Genomic DNA, 18518 nt, shown 5'->3' with positions numbered 1-18518 from the left:
GGAGGAGGCTGAGCTGGTGGGAGGGGCGGGGAGGGACCAGCCGCCGCGGTGACAAGGTGCCAGCGGAGCGGAGGGGCCGCCGCCCTCACGCCCGGAGAAGTTTGACTCGGGAGCAGCGCAGCCGCCCGGGCCGGCGCGGCGGGGCAGGGAGCCGCGGCGGGAGTCGCCGCACCCGGGGCCGCAGCGGGACGGGGGTCGCCTCCAGCGGGAGGCGGCGGGGGGAAGCCGGCGGCGGCAGCGGCGCTCCGGGAGCCGCCCCGCCCGCGCCATGGCAGCCCGGTCCCGGAGACCCTGGCTGAGCGTGGTGCTGGGGCTGGTGCTGGGTTTCACCGCCGCCTCCTGGCTCATCGCCCCGAAAGTGGCCGAGCTGAGCGAAAAGAAGAGGCGCGGCTCCAGCCTCTGCTCCTACTACGGCCGCTCGGCGGGGCCGGGGGCGGCCGGGGGCGCGGCGGTGCCGGGCGGGCAGCAGGCGCCGCCGGAGGCAGCGGCGGTGCTGGGCGGCACGAGTTTCAGGAGCAGCCCCTGGGAGCTGCCGCCGCCGCCGGCGGAGGGCATGGTGTCCAGCCCCGCCGCCGGCGGGGAAGGGGAGCCGGAGGAGGAGGAGGAGGAAGGCGGCGAGAAGCGGAGCGGCCGGCCCGGCGGCAGCCACAACGGGAGCGGGGACTGGGGGGGCGCCCCGGGCTACGCCAAGCCCCGCAACTTCCTCTACGTGGGGGTGATGACGGCCCAGAAGTACCTGGGCAGCCGGGCGGTGGCGGCGCAGCGGACGTGGGCGCCCTCGGTGCCGGGCCGCGTGGAGTTCTTCTCCAGCCAGGGCTCCGCCGCGCCCCCCGGGCTGCCCCGGCTGCCCGTCGTCGCCCTGCCCGGCGTGGACGACTCCTACCCGCCGCAGAAGAAGTCTTTCATGATGATCAAGTACATGCACGACCGCTACCTGGACAAGTACGAATGGTTCATGCGGGCGGACGACGACGTCTACATTAAAGGTGGCCGGGGCGCGCCCCGCCGCCGGGAGGGAGGGAGCGGAGCGATGGCCTGGCGGCCCGGCGGGGTCCCGCGGGGGGTGGGGAGAGTCGGTTCCCGCCCGGTGGCGGAGCGCAAGGGGTACCTCGGCCCACCCACCGCCCCGGCGGAGTTTGCTTCCAGCCACCGTGTGCGGGCCGTGGGGTGCTGTCCCGGCGCTGAGGTGCCGGTGGGAACCTCGAGGTGCCCCCGCGGGGCCGGGCCGGGCCGGGCCGGGCCGTCCTTGGGGAGGCCGCGGTGCCGGGGCGCGTTGGAGGGCTGAGGCGGGGGGTTGGACCGCGGCGGGCGCGGTGAGCGGTCCTGGCGTGGGATCTCGGTGCTGCGGCCCCCGCGCTTGCTGCGGCGCGGCTCTCCGGGCGAGGCTCTGCCGTGGGCCGGCGGACAGGGGCCGTGGGCGGGCAGCGGAGCGGCGGGGTGGTGCCGGCGCCGCGTCCCGCCGCGCTCGGCTGCGCAGCCCAAGGGTGGCAGTCCCGCCTCGTCCCGCCGCCCGTGGGCAGGCGGCGGGCGGGAGCGGCGAAGAGCTCTGCCGACTGCGTCCTGCTCCGGCCGGGCAGCCCCCGCCGCGGTTGCGGCTCAGCCCGAAGGCTTCGACTCGGTACTGCTCGGAAGTGATGTTTTGAGCAGTAACAAAAGTTCTGCGTTGGCTCGCTGACACTTGGGCTGAGCAAACGCCGCCGCCGAAGGCTGCTTGTAAAGCTGCTGTTCTTTGCAGCGTGTGTCTCTGAAAAGCACTGGCCCTATTTCACGAGGTTTACAGCACCATTAAAAAAAGATGTTCTGCAACCCGCTTGCTTTTGGTCTGCGCTTGTTGCTGCTGCTGCTACTCGTGCAGTGTCCTGCTCTTAGGAAAGAAAGAAGAAACTGAACTTGTAAGCCTAGGTTGTGAGCGTGGTTGCTTGCAGTATTGAAAACACTGTGAAAAGTTAACTGGAGTAACTGTATGCTTCCCTATTTGTCACTTGCTTTTGTTTGAGTGGTTTAATGGGCTGCTTGTTTGTCAGCTGTCATTCATCTGTGAAATACTCGCGCACTTACGCGTGTATCTGTGTGTATATATATTGGGTTGCAGATGTAGAAGTTGTCACTTTGGGCTCATTGCAGAGTTGCAATGAACCTGTCTTTAACTAGTTCCAAGGTTCTGAGTTAAACCTATCCAGAAACTTTTGATGTCAAGTAAATTTGAAATCACAGTTTCTGAAAAGAACTAGGTGAGGGGTTTGAAGGAAAAGTCTGTAGACATTGCAGCACTGGAAATAGTTTGGAAGGAGCCTGAGTTTTACCTTGTTCCCACAATTACTCCGCAATTAAACATATTTACCTTGGTTAATCGAGATTTGCTTTGGTCTTTTCAAAAATTAATCCTATTAAAATAATACCCGGCATTTCCCTTTCCCTTCCCTCCCTCCCTCCCCAGCCTGGAACTATATTGGCAAATTGTCCTACTTTAGAGAGAGTTTTAAACTACCAAGGAAGTGCTTTCCATTAGTCCTGATTGAGCAGAACAAGGTTTACTGGTAAAATGAAGTTTTGATCACGTTCTGGCTTTTGGCTGAATGAAAATGTCATTGTAATGTTAATTAAGAAAAACAAAAGAAGCTTGTGAAAGGTAAACTTGTCCAAGGGTGTTTTCAGTTAGGTACAGAATACTGCTTTGGAAGTGATTTTCTGTGACAGTCTCAGGTGCCTGTTACGTTTTTAAAAAAGCTTGAAGTACAGGAAAAGAGATGGCTGGCAGACTAGGCAGAGAAATAACAGTAATCTTTTATCTTTTTCAGGTGAAAAATTGGAGGAGTTTCTTCGCTCACTGAACAGTAGTAAACCTCTGTATTTGGGACCGACTGGTCTGGGTAATATTGAAGAACTCGGAAAACTTGGGCTGGAGCCTGGAGAGAATTTCTGCATGGGAGGGCCGGGAATGATCTTCAGCCGGGAGGTTCTCAGGAGGATGGTGCCACATATTGGTGAATGCCTTGGAGAAATGTACACCACTCATGAGGACGTGGAGGTGGGCAGGTGTGTCCGAAGGTTTGGAGGAACTCAGTGTGTTTGGTCATATGAGGTGAGTGACAGTGTAAATTGCAATGTGCTGTTTGTTTACAGAGTTTTATGTCTTGCAATGTAAGTAACTGTATCTGCAACCTCTTTCCACCGTAATTATGTTTTAATGCATGCATCAGAATGTAAACTGCAGACTGTAAGGAAAAAAGAGAGGAAAACGTTCACGGCATGTTGCTGCAAGCATAGTCATTTCTACTTGTCTTTCAATTTTCGTTGTTGACAATTACTGCAGCCACGTTGTAAGTATTGCTATGCTATAAGTTGCTAGAGCTTCACCTTGGGCATTTCTACACATAATGCTTGACAGGATGCTGCTGTATTTGACGTATGCTCTTCAGGTAGGATCTTTTTATGAACTTGTTTTTGGATAAGCGTGCGGCATATCTGTTCTGCATTGCAGGTTCTTAAAATATGTTGTAGTGTTTGAAGAAGAATTGCCTGTATTTTCTTAATTACTCAGCTGTATTTTAATGGAGTTCATGACTGGCAAAAGCAGAAATAGTGGTTGTGGGTTTTTTTTCTTGTACAGAAATGAAATTTGTTGCGCTGTCTTTGTGTATGATAAACTTTTACTAGTGTTTTTCTTAGTGTAGAACAGTGTTAAAATGCATTAAGGACATACGCAGTGTAACAAATCTTCCTATGCTGAAGTCATTTGGGGAGCAAATGACTTCGTTCCATAGTATCGTTTTCTAAAGTAATCAAAATGTGGTGCAGTACCCAAAAAGTTTGTTTGCGCTGCCATAACTAAAATTCAGACCTCTTTCTCTGGAAACGTTGTGATTAGTGGCAAGACTAGCTTTGTAGATAAAAATAGACTAAGCGTGCAACTGCCAGAAAGGGTAAAGGGTGATAGTTAATGTGATGAACAGGATTTCAGTTACATTGACTGATTCTTTAATATTAATATATGCTTGCCCTTGTGGCACTCCCTTGTTCAGCAGGAAAAATCGTTTAAATGGGCCACTGAAAGAGGTTATGTGCTATTAAAAACAAAAAGACAGGAAACATAATTGATTTTGCAGGTAAGTGTTTTTCTGGATGACCTGGGGAGGGGAAAGGTTGCCATTTTAAAAATGGGCTTGGTAGGCTACAATGCATGTAAAGAGGTGAACAAAAGTAAATTTTGATTAGTTGATACTAACTAGGTAGAAACCTTAGAGGTGGAAATCGGATCTTTTACTTCACAGTAGAAAGGTGCTTTTAGAGACTATTTCAATCAATGTTATAAGTCCAATGTAAAATAATACACCTGTTGCACTGGTAGAGCAGGGCAGGCATTTATCGTGCAGATGGATAGTGATGTAGGACTAGTGGTCCTTAATCAGACTTCCAAACCGCATGCTACACTGGCAGCTTAATCTGACACTCTGGTGTATTTGTGCTGTGTCATCCTCATGGGCATGTGATGCCTGCTGATCTCTATCAGCAGAATTATGATTCTGCCTTGACAGTTACATGTTGGAAGGGGTTTTGGTTTTGTTTTTCTGGTTTGTCTTCTTGGGAAGAAATCTGGGAAGGGAAGAAAACTGATAATAGATAACATTATCACTGCATTGGTTGTTATTTATTTTGATGTTGAATGTCAGGAGTTTTTGGCTCCAGGCACTGAGCGTAAGTGGGATAGAGTGAAAAATTATGTTTACTTTCTTCTGTTTTGGAGACTGCGTTACAGGACTGTCCAGCAGCTCAGCTTTTCATGGTAGGATTGGGGCCTGAAAGCATAACCATTTTGGAAAAAGCATGTGTTTTTATGGGATGTGGAATAGACTGACACCAGTCTTGATTGTCAGTTACTCTTGAAGGCCCGAGGTCTATATAATAAAGAATGGAAAAAGAAGAAAATGTGTTAGGCATTGCAATAGCAGCTGCTCATTTCTGATCAGTATTTCCGTCTGTTAGAAGAATCTTTGACTCTGTGGCCGATACAGGAGATGCTCCGGAAGATGCAGATGACTAAGCCAAAGCTGCTTAGGATGCTATGCCAGCGTTAAGTGTGTATGGAAGGGAAGGAGTGAAATAGAGTGAAAGGCGAGAGAGGTTGCATTCATGCTCTGGCATAGTTTGTGTTGTGTAGCTGGTTGTTTCAAGCAATCTAGTAGGGTACCTGAACAGATTGGCTTGTTGTGGGTTGGTAAATTAATTGGTGACAAGGGTGACTTTTTTCCTAGGGCACTGAAACTCTTGCTGTGTGATTTTTCACTCCTGCCTTAGATCAGGAGCGCTCTTTGTGTGCTAGAAGGGGAATTATTCCCTCAGGTACACGTGTGCAAAACCTGAGATTGGGGCCAGGACTTTCTGCATAGGCAGTTGCCCTTTTGTCCTGAAGTCCTCTTGTTGTATTTACGTATTAAACTGAGCCTCGTTGAGCTGCAAGATTTTTATGGACTTCACTGCTTTTGGGAAGAGGCATGACTTGTGTTTAGGATGTTGCTGAAGACTAATATAAACTGAAAACAATGATGGTGACATTCATAGAAGCAGAAAAGATCTAGAAGAGTTGAATCTCTGTTGCATCATTTTTTACTAGACTTCTTTTCTAAGAACTGGAACGGAAAGTCTCTTTTTGGTGAGGATGAAAGCAATCAAAGAGTTCAAGAGAAAACCTGAAATGCTTGATCTTTGCTGGGTGGCTCAGCTGGCGTAGGTAAGACTGGCTGCCTGTCAGGGTTTATTCTATTGCCTTGTAGAGGTTGCAGGTAAGCTGCGCTAGTTTATATGTGTAATATGCTTGCTGGCAAGGAGAGGGTTACAACTTTGACTTTTTTTTGTCAGAATGAATAGGAAAAGAAGAGGTGTACAAGTCTGCAATGAGCCACTCTTGTTCTTGATGCTTTCCAGAGTTTAATTCTTGTTCTGCCAGATTTGAGGCCGGGGCTAAAGGCTGGGTCTCCCACATACGAAATGACTTATGGCTGAGGTGATGAGTCTCTCCTGGTCTCTGCTGATGGAGCTTCTCCACTTTGAATAAAGAATTAGTCATTGGATTTCTGAGCGAGTGAATCTAATAACAGGGGTTTTAGAGCAGTTGTGCAGAATGGAGGAGATAAAAACCTGCCCTCGGGCTGCAGTTTGACAGTTGCTCTAAGCCAACGTAAATATGGGCTTTGGCTGAAGGGTGGTTGCTCCTTTCGGTTGCTGTCCTGTTCTGCAGGACTTGTGCAGCCCTGTGGTGAGCTGGGGCAGGGGTGGGATCCACTTGTAACCTGGACCTGACCAAGAGTGTTTTCTTCAGCTGAATCAGCACTCACGGCAAAGCTTTGCTGAGCACAAGCATCAGAAGAACGAAGAGGTGGTCACGTTCATCCAGGAATGAAGGGGCAAGAGAGTGCCAAACTGCCTGTCTTGGCAGCAGCTTACCTTCAAATTGGCTGGAAGCAACACTGAACTGCAGCCTAAATCTAGTTCCTTGCTCCATGAGGAATTATCAGCTAGAAGTGTTGTATTTTGAGTGGATGATTTTCTTTCTACAGGAGATCCATCCTTGTTCTGATACGTTTTTTAAGTATATCTTAATTTATCCTCCAGTTTTGATGATGCTGTAATGATTAAGGTGTAATAAACCTGAGAAATTTGGCTAAAATATTTCTGCAAAATGCCTTTTTGGTTTTGAGAGGTGTTAGCAACTTCTGCTTCCCCAAATCAGTAAGAGTAGAGATTAAAAAGGGCCTTTTGCTTTTGTGCTTTCCAAATCCGTACTTCAAGTTAGCACCTTCTCTTCCACTAATTTTAAATCCTTGAAACATTTTTCTTTAAATGAATGAAGAGATTAGCTTGATTTTAGTGACTCATACTAATTTTATTCTTTGGAAGCACAAATATAGTTAAAAACCTGAGATGCTGTGTTGTACCTCGCTTTGCTGTTTAGGAGGGACTTGCCTACAGAGGGCCATTTGGAAAAAGGCTGATTGCTTTATTTGTCCCCCTGACGCTTTTTTTTTTTTTTTTTTTGGAATGATGTTTCTGGGTCTAGAAGACCATTTTGTAATTTGTAACCTAAGTTTATAACAGATCAAATAGTGTTGTTTCACAAAAGGCCAAACTAAAATGCAACACATGAATTAAGTGGCTATAACAATTCAAGCAGATATCAAACATTGTCAGGGTATAAATACCGACTGTCAGAGAAGGTTTCTCTTCAGAAAATGCAAAATGACAAATGCAGCATAAAAAAGATTTAAAGATCATTCCTCAGTGTATTTGGGACATTTGTTCTAATGTTAAGTTTGTAAAGCTTTTCTTTTTGTAGCCTTTTTTCCCTTTCTCTGGTGGAAAATATCATAGAATCAAAATATCTCAAATCAGAAGGCACCTATAAGGATCATCAAGTCCAACACCCACTACATGCATTTTAAACTTAAAAACTACATTCATGCAAAAAACTACATTCATGCAAAACACCCCATATACTTTTGATCTTTTGGTAATATGTACGTTGATATTGAAAGAAAATAGTGCACTTTGTACATACCAGCAGTCCACATTAACGTTTGTATCTGTTTTCCCATTGTGTTTTCCTTTTTGGGTTTGTCACAAGTCTGTGACAACCATAGAATACAGTCTCATCACTATAACATTTTCTTTAAAAATACAGATAATATTAATAATATTAATTTAAAATTAATAATAATTTTATTTTTTTCATTTGAGGTTTTGTCTTTATCTTTGGTGAAGATGTTGGTGGATCACAACTCAGCTTTGACTAGAACACTCCACCAAACAGAAGCATTAGAGGTGTATTGGCCTTTGATGATGGCCAGATGGCATTTTGCTCATTTGGGTACTGGAATGGTCAGTCTTGAAGCAGCAGTACCCACCCCCACTTAAGCTCTTGGTTTTGGTCAGCTTCATTAGGTAGTTACATAAATGCAGCCATCATTTTCGAAAAGCATAGAGCGAGCTATCAGTAACCCTAGAATAGAAATGCATGGAAGAGTGGATGATTAAGATTGTAGCAGGGGTCTCTGAGGGTATCTGGAGAGGAACAGGATGGTCACAGAGGCCTCAGAACCGTTTGCATAAATGGCCAGTTACTGACATGGGATGTGCTCTCTTAGCTATTTGTTTTTAAGAGTTGTCTGATCACAGCAACGTTAAAGGTAGTTACGAAGCTTTTTTACTTCAAAACGATTCTCAGTTGGTTAGAAAAGTGAGTTCTATTTCCGTACCACTGTAGTATAGTATTTCTGTGTGTACAGGATACCGAATAAAATGCAAGTCGTTAAGTGCATATCCTATTGCAGTAACTGTGGTGCTAAAGTTGGCTCATTACTCTTGCCCTATGCGGCTCTGGTCTCATCTGAGCTGTTGTGCTGTACTGTGCAGACTCCTTGCTCTTTCTCTGGCTTTGTAAGTAACCTCCTGTTATTCATTTGCTCTTTTACGCCGGGAATTTGGGGAGACTGCCCTGGGGTCCTTGGGGACTCCTTGTCTTCTTGCCCCTTCTTCATCCTGTGTGGTGGGTTGACCCAAGCTGCTCTATCACTGCCCTCCTCAGCTGGACAGGGAGGGGAGAAAAATGAGATAGAAAAAAACAACCCCAAACTTGTGGGTCAAGATAAAGGCAGTTTAATGCAGCAAAACCAAAAGGCTGCACTTGGGAGCAAAGCAGAAGCAAAAGATTATTCTCTGCTTCCCATCAGCAGGCAATGCTGGCCACTTCCCGGGAAGCAGGGCTTCAGTATGCGTAGCAGTTGCTCTGGAAGACAAATGTAAAAAGCCGAATGCCCCCAGTTCCTCCCCCTCTCAGCTTCTTATTGCTGAGCAGATGTCATATGGTATGGAATATCCCTTTGGTCAGTTTGGGTCAGCTGTCCTGGCTTTGTCCCCTCCCAGGAGCTTGCCCACCCCCAGCTTACTGCTGAGGAGGGGAAGAAATGTTGGAGAGACAGCCTTGATGTGTGCTGGCACTGCTCAGCAGTAGCCAAAACACCAGTGTGTTATCAACACCTTGCTAGCTACCAATACACAGCACGGCACCAGGAGGGCTGCTGTGGTGAAATTAACTCCATCTCAGCCATACCCCATACGTCCTGCAAGATGAGCTTGGCTGGGAGTTGAGGAAGTTTGTGGTGAGGAAATAGAGTTGTCTCTGGTACTTACATGTTATTGAGGGTCTTAAGTGTTTCCCCATGTGGCTCAGCAGGACTGCAAGAGTTGGAGATACCTTGTTTGGGGGCTTTTATTGTGAAGGTATTCCCACAGCTACCGTGGAGGTGTGCACCAGCACACACAAGCCCGTGGCTGTGGTCCCTGGCATGATGGCATCTTAGCTGTGGAGCCAAGAGCTAGGGGGGTGTTTCTCAGCCTGACTGAGAGTCAGCTTGTCATAGGTTTCTGGCTTATTTGCAGATTGGGTGCCCCAAGAGGAAATACTGCTTGTGCCTATTTGGAGTTTGACAGCTGTGTAATTCTGACTCCTGGTGCTGAGTTCACGAGGTGCAGGAGGACTCTGGGGATGTGTTTGCATGTCCATGATGTAAAGAAAGTGTGGATACACCTTCCTCTTAACGCACTTTCCTCTAAGATGCCAGCAGCTGTTTATGTGCAGGACTGTGTGGGCTAGCTAACAGCTTTCTGGTCTGCGTTGCATGTTTGTATGTTCTTAAAGCAAATATTTCAAAGGTTTTCCTCTTTAAGAATAAGCTCTTGTTTGAATTACCAAAGCATCCCACAGACAAGCAAAAGGAAAACCTTAGGAAAAGTTCTTAAATTATTAAAAATATGTCTTTAATTCTGCATATGGGTACCATGAACCATCTCTCAACCTACATGGAAATTTAGACCTAACCATGTTCACTTTCTTCTCATGTTTGCTCTCATTTTATTGGAAATGTTTTCTCCAGACTTTTGTGCAATTGCTATATTGGAGGTGGTATGTCCATAGAAGTCTAGTGCAGAAGGCTGGCTGGTCAAGTGTGTTTAAAAACAGTTTGACATGAGATGACACAATTGTGGCACAACTGTTGTAAGAGTCATCTCATTTAAACCCCTCACATCATCATTCTTGACAGTGCCTGTCACGTTAGACAAGGAGTAAGCTTGATTTTTCAAAAGAGACTTACAGGTGAAGAACTTGTTGGCTTTAGGGTCAACAGTGGATTCAGTGCTTTAAGTGAATCCCTGAAACAAAGCACAATGAAACCCTAATGTTTTTTAGTGTTTACCCTGAAATAGTTTTCGATCCTTTACCTTAAAATCAAGTAAACCAAACCACATGCGAAACATTAGTTTCTATAGATACTCACAGAATTATCTTTATTTTCAAAATTTTGTCTTTCCTAGGTGTTCAGAAATAAATTTCCCTTTCACGTGTACAGATTTCATTGTGGTTATTGGTCATACTTTGAGAAAATGTTTTGTTAAACTGTCCTGCTTGAGCCTTTCTGAAGATGAAGTGTTCGTTGCAGGTTACCAGGTAAAGCAAATAGTACAGAGGCGCTCCAAGTGTGTATAGTCTTCTCAAAGACACTGACAGTCCACAGGTTGTTTCCTCCTGTTCCCTCCCAACGCCCAGAGCTGACGGATTTTGTTCCTTTTCCTGGGCTGTTCTTTGTATCTCTTCTTGTCCTGACTTAGAAATCTCCCAGAGATAACTTTTTCCTGACTTTCACTTGCCAGATTCATGTCTTTTGATGAGATCAAATGATGTGCTTCTACTGAAATGGAAAATGCTCACAAAGAGTGAAGCTGGAAGTTGTAAACAAGGAGAGTTACAGAAATTACTTGAAATAGGTGCTAATTAGATGTACTTCTATTTACCGTGGTATTTCACTGGGTATCAAAGATAGGATATGTTTCTTTTTTTAGAAGAATAAGCTTTCAAGCTCTCCTCCAATTCTGTATGTTTCTTGGGAGTTTTCTGGAAGCAGACAAATAGGGGTGAAGTGCAGCTAGTCCTCGGACTTTATTTATTTATTACTATTTATTCTGTGGCTCTCATTACCAAACTAGTTTCCACCTATCTTCAGTTCTTATGTGAGAAGGTATGACATGTATTAAGCCATTGTCAGTATATGCTGCTCTGACGCATTCTCTAAAATATGCTTTTATTTACTGATTGGATTTCATTATATAACATGAAGTATTCAAAGAATACATACATTATTTAAAATGTAGCAAGAACTGCTACGCTTTGAGGAGTTTATTCCATCTGACCAGTGTGGGCTGATGATTTAAGCTCAAGGTGAGTGCCCAGGTTGTTTATTCTTTAGTACACATTTGAAACTGGGCAGCAAGTAAATGTGTAGTCCCACCCCGGCTGCAGTATTTTTGGCTTCCTGAGTATCACACTAAGACAAGATTTTTGGCCTGCTTTTAAGAAGTCTTTTAAATCATATGTATACTTTAGGAAACAAAGAACATCTTAAACTAGGGGTATAATTTTAGGAAATCTGGAGGATGATAAGCAGCCTTGTAACTGATACAGGCTTCTTGAATGCTGCTTTATGTATGACTTAGTCTTGAAACGAGCCTAGGAAAGGGAAGGTTACCTTTTCATTTATTTTTTATTTAGTGCTTTCAAGACAAATTTTCCAAAGTTGTTTTCCACATTGGTTGAAGTTTTACCTTCAGTAAAGTAACCTCTGAGAACATTTGAAAATAAAAAAAAAGAAAAAAGAAAAAAGAAAAAAAAGTCTGAAGTCTCTTCTGGAATGTGCTGGTTTAACCAGGCAGTTAGAATACTGAAGATTAAAACCTGAGCTACTGACTGGACAGATGGTTTGTTTGCTTGGTTTTGGTTCTTTAATATTTAGTTTGTGATAAAATATTTGATTTAGAAACTTGGAAGTATTCCTTTTAATAATTTTCAAATAGGATTGTCATTTTGTGCCTTGTTTTTTTGTGCACTTGATACTTGGAAGGATTTTATATTTTTAAAGACTGCTTTATGGTGCATTTGAGTCCCTAAACATTTTTGCTTTTTGTTTCTTTCTTATTATTTTTTTACAAGCATTCAAGGGCAAATGAACATCTGAAGGATGTTAACTTGATCGCCAGGGACGATGCTCCTTCTGACTCTGCATTTGCTGGTCTCAGGGAGGTGTTTGTTCACTGGGCTCTTTCTGAGTGCAGCGTGTGTGAACAAGCTCCTCATGGCATGGAAGCAGCTGTACCAGAGAAATGCAGCATTTCTTTAGTTGTACACGTGGCCGCAATGCCGTGGAAGTCTGTGTGGCCTTAACAGCTACACGAGGCATACACTGTAAATCTGTGTGCATGGAGCTGTGTATTTGTACGTACATATGCATATGTTTAAAGCTTGTGCCTAGTTGATAACCAAGCTCCCAGGGGCATGAGTGAAGGTCCTTTGGAGCTTTTAAGCTGTGCTTCCAGGTATTTACTGCAATATCTCTCCTGTAAAGCTTAAGAATTTAGCTTTCAGCTTGTTCTTCATGTCTCTTCATAGTTATATCTGTGCATTTCTCTTCTGTATGTATGTACATTTTGGCTTCAAGCTTCAATTTAACGTAGTTTTTTGGCTATTTTCCTTGAAAGCATTTTCTTTCTAGCTATAGACTGTAGCACATTTATTATCATAATAACTTTTTATCACCAAAGGGGACTCTCTGATGGACCAGCTCTCACCCTGCCAGAATTGCACAGCTTCCTATTGTTGATCATGATAAAACACAGTGACTTTTTCTGTCATTTTTTATCAACTTTGTGCAAACTTTTCTGAAGTGCGTGAAGTGCATGAGGACTCAGTTCCAGAAGTCAGGGAATTAACTGGAACAGATGTAGGTGACGACATACCTTTTAGGAGAGTGCTTAACTCGGCAAATGAAACAGTTTTGTTATGTGCTATTGATATTTTAATTGTTGTTTTAAAACAATTTTATAGGTATAAATCTATCCTGCTAGAATGAACAAAAGCAGGCGCTAGTATTTTGGATTCTTCTTTTCTTCCACTCTAAATTTTTGTGATTGAAGATATTTTTCTCCATGTGGTAAGGGGAAATAATTGCACCTAAGTGAGGGTAATAACTAACTGTAATAGAAAATATTGTCAAGCAATTAAAAGTATTTTTTCTTAATATTTGGCTGTGGTAATTTTGGGAAATGTAGTATTAGTGTATCCAGGAGGGTGGTGTAAGTATGTATATTTCTTTTGTGGCTTTTGATGCTTGGGGTTTGCTTGGAGTTGTAGACCATGTCTGTTATGTCTTTACAAAAATTGATTATTGTTTGTACCTTCAAGAAAGAATTCTGTACAGAAACTATGCATTGGGCTTTCCTCCATCCTGGGCATGGTAAGTTGGTGCTCACTTCCCTCTTCCAAACCTGTTAGCCTGAGTTTTTACTGTGCTAAACCCAAGAATAAACATACCTTCAGACTCTGTTCTTAATGTGTACTTGAAGATGACAACTCTGTCATGGTAGAGGGATGTAAGAAATGTCTGGTCTTTATGGGTCAGAGAGCCTTGAATGAGTAAGGGCTGGTCTTTCTTCAGTATGCTTATCAACTCTTCCAGCCCAGCCTGAGCTTCCTAACTTGTCACTGGAAAAGTATTTTGAACAGCAGTGGCTTTATTATTTTAGCTACACAAAATGCTAGAAGCAGGAGAGGGAAATGCTGGAAGAAGGTAGGTTGGAATAACAGATTGACTTTGTTGAGTTTGGCGTGTTAGAAAACAGCTACTACAAATAAGCTGTTCATGACTGGGAGTTGCATCCTCGCAAGTAAGACTTCTTTCATGAGTTTGTGCATTAAAAAGGATGTGGTGCCAGTGTTCTCTGTGTATGTGTGTAGATGTGTATATATGTGTGGGGATGGTGGTGTGTGTGTATTTTAGGAGTCATGCAATGTATTGACATTTGCCTTTTTGCTCCACTTTGAGCGTTGAATAGTCATAAAGACTATTACATTCATGTCATTAACTTGTTACCAGCTGTTTCTGGAGACTGATCATTACGATAACAATTGCTGTGCCTAGACCTATGTGGGCTTGCAGGAACCTCACTCCCATGTGCAAATCTAGTGTTGCGCTATTCTGTCTTTACTAAAGATGCCAGTTACCTTCTAAAGTATTCGCCTACTGACTGTGTTTTGTTAGTGCATTGAGGAATGTGAAACCATTTACGCTCCCACATTGATCTGAATAGTATGTCTGTTAGTGGTGTATGCTGCTGATACAATGCTGGTAATAGTTCATTAGTTCAGAAGGGGAAAAATTGAACTGAGGCCCTCGGAACAACCATGTTAAAATATGTTCCTGAGTGTAGGTTAGTTATTGACTTGATTAAAAAGGACCTCTCAAATTTTTCTTACTTCTAAGCATTGGTGATACCTACTTCAGTGTCCAAAAATACGCTTCGGTAGTAGCATTCCTGCAGGTAAGTCCAGAACTGCAGGAGCTTCCCGCTCATCTCATTTTAAAACAACTTTGCCCTTGCTAATTGGAATGTTTGGCTTAGTACTAAACTCATCATTTTAGTACCTCACTTCAGTGCTAATTTTCCATTGCGAAACGACATTTGGAGACCTACTGTTTTCCTTGGAAATGGCCTTTGAAAAGATTTATTTGGAGGTTCTGCCATAAATCTGTGGAGTGGCCAATGAAAACAAACCAGCTGATGGTTTCACCAGTTTTAATATCCATGTTACCTTCAGTGTAGGTACACTTTGTGTTCTTTCAAGCTTGAAAGAAGATAAAATGTGACGCCCTGGGTTGGGGAAGGAAGGGATTTGTGCTTTTCTTGTTGATTTTTATTGAGTTGTTTCTGTTTAGCCATAATTATATTAATCAGCTTGGTGAAAATAAGTCTTTCTCTGCAGACTAGATACTACCTTGTACAAACGAAGTAACTTTTCATCCTTATTACATCCCTTTCATCCCTACCACATGTAGGTAGGTAACAAAAATAGTTGCTGGATTAAGTGTTTCGGTTCTATGGGAAGAGAAGCTTTAATGACTAGTACAAGGATAGACTCATACAGTGTTGCTCTGTTATTTTTTAAACAGTTTCGAGAAAATTGTTCTCTGTTTTGTAGTGTAATTATTGTTCTTTCTTCAGTGGGGATCAATACATAGTAATGAGAGATGTCCAGTAGTTTTTGGCATCTCTTCATCAGTACAGATAATAAAACAGCAACACTGTTGTGTGTAACAGGTTGATATTTGCCTTCATCCACACACTCTAAGGAGGTATTTAAGTGCAGAACTATTTGTCTGTCTGTCTGTGTGTAATTTGATTCGTGATTGTTTGCCTGCCTGCCTGTACGTGTGACCTGATTTAACCTCCATCTGTGTGTGCAACCCTGCTGTAAGTTTCGGGTGACACTCGCCACCCTCAAGTCTTTAACTGAGTCGCTATTTTGATTGTAACAAATGCCATTGAATTGCTTTGTTAAAGTGGCTGATGATTAAGTGCTGTTAATAATTACACAACCTAATCCTGTGATCACTCTCAAAAATATTAATAAATCCTAAATTGCTGCTAAACCAAAGCCCTGTAACAAAATCTCCACCGCGACAGGTAGTTTTGCTGGTTTGTTGTGATGAGTGCTTGTCTTTTTTCATTTTCTATTGCCTGCTCCTCTGAGAGAGCGGAGCTATGGACTGATAAATGGTTGGTGGTTTGAGCGGGACAGTCTTCGCTTCTGGGTGCGGGAAAACTTGGTTTTGTAAGCAGTAATGGGTTGGCTAGTGTAAACAGCGATCTTTTTCCCAGCAAAATGAAACTAAGCAGAAGATCAGGCAGCGGCTTCCACTATATTCAGATGGTCTTTGAATCAATGCTGAGGCCTGTACACCAAAAGCAGAATTACTGTTTTCTTTCTTTCAGCTTCAGTAAAGTCAAACATCACTGTTTATATGGCAGTACGCATCATTCTTCAGCTGACAATGGATGAGCTACTGTTTAAAAAATGACGCAAGTGTAATATAAATGCCTCCCTTTCAAGTTTAGCAGCAGACTTTTAAAGTAGTTTCATTAAATTCATTTAAATGTGTATTTAATAAAAATACTGATGTATGGGCGTGTGAAATATATTAGCCTTTGTCTCCAGTGTGGGCATTTTTTGAAGTGCACATAAATTATATACCATTATATACCGTAGGTGGTGTAATCTAGGACAGGAAGAATGAATACTCATGGAAAGAGGAGAGTCATTCTGACACTTAGATGGGAACTGACCTCAGGAAAAAGTGCATCATTGCAGTTACTGAAATTCACCTCTTTCTTTACGTTTTTAAAAACGTAATGCCGACAAATGCGAGGATTATTTCCAGCATTAATGCTTCTTGAGAGCTTTTCCACCTCAGTAATAAGTAGTAAACGTATGTGTGTTAAATCTCATGTGTACCTATATTCCTTAAGGAGTTTTGATCATGCCTGTGTCTGGAGGTTGGCACCAGTCCTGCAACTAATATGAAACAAACATCTCTGTCTTTGCAGCGTACAAGCAGTCTGCTGCTGCCAGCTCTGGGAGCTTTCTTGGAAGAGAGATGTCAACTTTTGCAGAACTCAACTTTTCCTAAGGAAATAAATTAATGCAAGTTGTAGGCCTAAAGCTGCCTCCAGAGTCTCCTTGCAGTGACCTGCATTGCATGCTGCTACATCCTTAGGTATGGAAAAATGTGGTTTTGGTGCCCTTTGGGCATCATTCCAGGGATGAGAGGAGCCAGAAAACCCTTGAGGAAGCTCTGGGGAGGCCAGTGTGCACGCAGGGGTTAAAGCTGCTGCCCATGACAGGTGGTGTGAGCTGAGCTGGAATCAGTCACCTTCTCTCTTTGCTCGGATCAAAACCTCTGTCTTTTTATACCCTTTTCTTATAGCTGTGACGGGAAACCTTTGGCTGGCAGGAGAGATGCAGCCGTGGAGTTTGGCAGAGGCTGTAGCGGCTTTTTTGTGCTTTGCTCTCAGCTAACACAAACCCGCGTGGTAGCAGGAAAGCTCACCAAAGGGTTTGGTTAAGTGCAGTCAGTCCTCACCCCGGGAAAGTTTGTCCCCTCTCCTATCTTGCTCCACGTGCTTTTAGAGAGCATTTTCAACGTTTAATAATTCCATACGCATTCGTACCATCAATGTTCTCTAGACGACGAAATCGCCCAGCACTAAAAACGCTTTCAGCATGGTAACGTGTGTTTTCCTAGAGTTTCTCCTGGAATGCCTGCAGCCATGTTCCGCGTTCTAAATCTTTCAGATTTAATCAGTTAAATGTGGTTAGTTCACAACGTGAGTTGGATGGGAGACTTATGGAAGAGCTTTGGTGTTTGAAAGAAATTATCTTGGCAATACCCGGTGCAGTTCTCACTTTCCTGAATCCCCACTCAGCGAATGCCTCTGGACTATAGTGAAAAGGGGGCTCTCGGGGTAGTGCTTGTTGAGATGCTGTCTCTATAGAAGGTACCAAGTTGTGGTCCTGGCAGCTAATGACACAAAGAGATCCCGTGTTAAGCTACTGGACAGCCTTTGCCTGTAGGAGAGCTGAACACCTTGGACTTCTATCCAACACAAGTAATTCTAAAATCTTTTGGTGTTCAGATGGTTTACGACCTTCATGCTGGTGACTTTTCTTTCACTACATGCGTGCACAGTGAGCAGTTTAAGCAAATCGATAGTAGGCAAAGCTCAACAGGCTGTTTGGATTGTGAACTGCTAGTGCACGCCGTTGGGTTGGCTGCAGAGTTTCTATAACCGTTTTGTAAAGTGTTTCTGAAATGTAGGTAGAGGGACAAATTCGTTAAAACCTTTTTTCCAAAGCTTTAGGAGGAGGTACACACTCAAGGGATGAACAAACCCAATTAGTTGCCTTGGAATACAGATCACATCAGTTACTATATTGTGTGTTTATATACAGACACACGTGTATGCCTGCAGAAATAAGCAGATTCTTCTTGAGCAAAAGAATAAAGTAATTTTTTCTGCAAAAACCTGTGCAATATGTCATTACATAATAATCTATTTTAGCAAACCGATCGGTTTAGAAATAAATAGTCATTAAAGTGGCAGGCACTGTCTTTTGGATGATTTAGAAGCTCGCACAGGAATTTTCAGAGCGGAAGCTGTCTTTGCAAGTGAATTTCCCACTAGCAGAGGTTATTCTCTATGCCGCTGAAAAATGGAATTGTAGCCAAGATGCAAGGAACGCTGTTGTTTCCAAAGAGTTCAGAGGACAAGGCCCTGACCCAGCGGGTGACACGGTGCCGGCAAAGCCCTGCAGCGGTGAAGAGCGGGGAGGGGTGGGAACATGACATCTGCAGCTTGCACGTCCGCATGATCAGCGCTGAAGACAGAAGGCGAGGAGACGGAAGGCGAGACTGTGAGATGTTGTTAGTAGGCAGAATGAGGGTACCCGAGTGGATGCTCACTTGAAAATCTCTTGAGAGAGAGAAAGAAGAACTCCGTGGAAGTGTCTCGCCGTCTTGTCCCATGGAGGGGAGAAGGATGTGACAAAGTGAGAGCTTGAAAGAGGAAAGCAGAAAGTAAGG

The 18518-nt window shown here is 44.0% G+C and overlaps 1 protein-coding gene across 1 annotated transcript; it reads left to right on the top strand.

Annotated features, from left to right (window-relative positions):
- The first annotated feature begins 84 nt into the window (after positions 1–84).
- LOC129199978 (chondroitin sulfate synthase 3-like) lies at positions 85–13117 on the top strand. The gene is made up of 3 exons (XM_054811231.1): positions 85–986; positions 2799–3082; positions 12035–13117. Exons 1-3 carry the CDS (start codon positions 269–271, stop codon positions 12263–12265), a joined length of 1233 nt encoding a protein of 410 aa, XP_054667206.1. The 5' UTR covers positions 85–268; the 3' UTR covers positions 12266–13117.
- The last annotated feature ends 5401 nt before the right edge of the window (positions 13118–18518 follow it).

Source organism: Grus americana, chromosome Z (assembly GCF_028858705.1).
Source record: "Grus americana isolate bGruAme1 chromosome Z, bGruAme1.mat, whole genome shotgun sequence".
Classification (NCBI taxonomy): Eukaryota; Metazoa; Chordata; class Aves; order Gruiformes; family Gruidae; genus Grus; species Grus americana.
This window is presented reverse-complemented; position numbering and strand designations above follow the sequence as displayed.

What these genes read in the sequence shown, in the direction of transcription:
- LOC129199978 (XM_054811231.1), top strand. Translation starts at nt 269, where the DNA reads ATGGCAGCCCGGTCCCGGAGACCCTGGCTGAGCGTGGTGCTGGGGCTG. An exon ending in CGACGACGTCTACATTAAAG is followed by an intron (nt 987 to 2,798) that starts GTGGCCGGGGCG and finishes TATCTTTTTCAG; the next exon opens with GTGAAAAATTGGAGGAGTTT. An exon ending in AGTGTGTTTGGTCATATGAG is followed by an intron (nt 3,083 to 12,034) that starts GTGAGTGACAGT and finishes TTTTTTTACAAG; the next exon opens with CATTCAAGGGCAAATGAACA.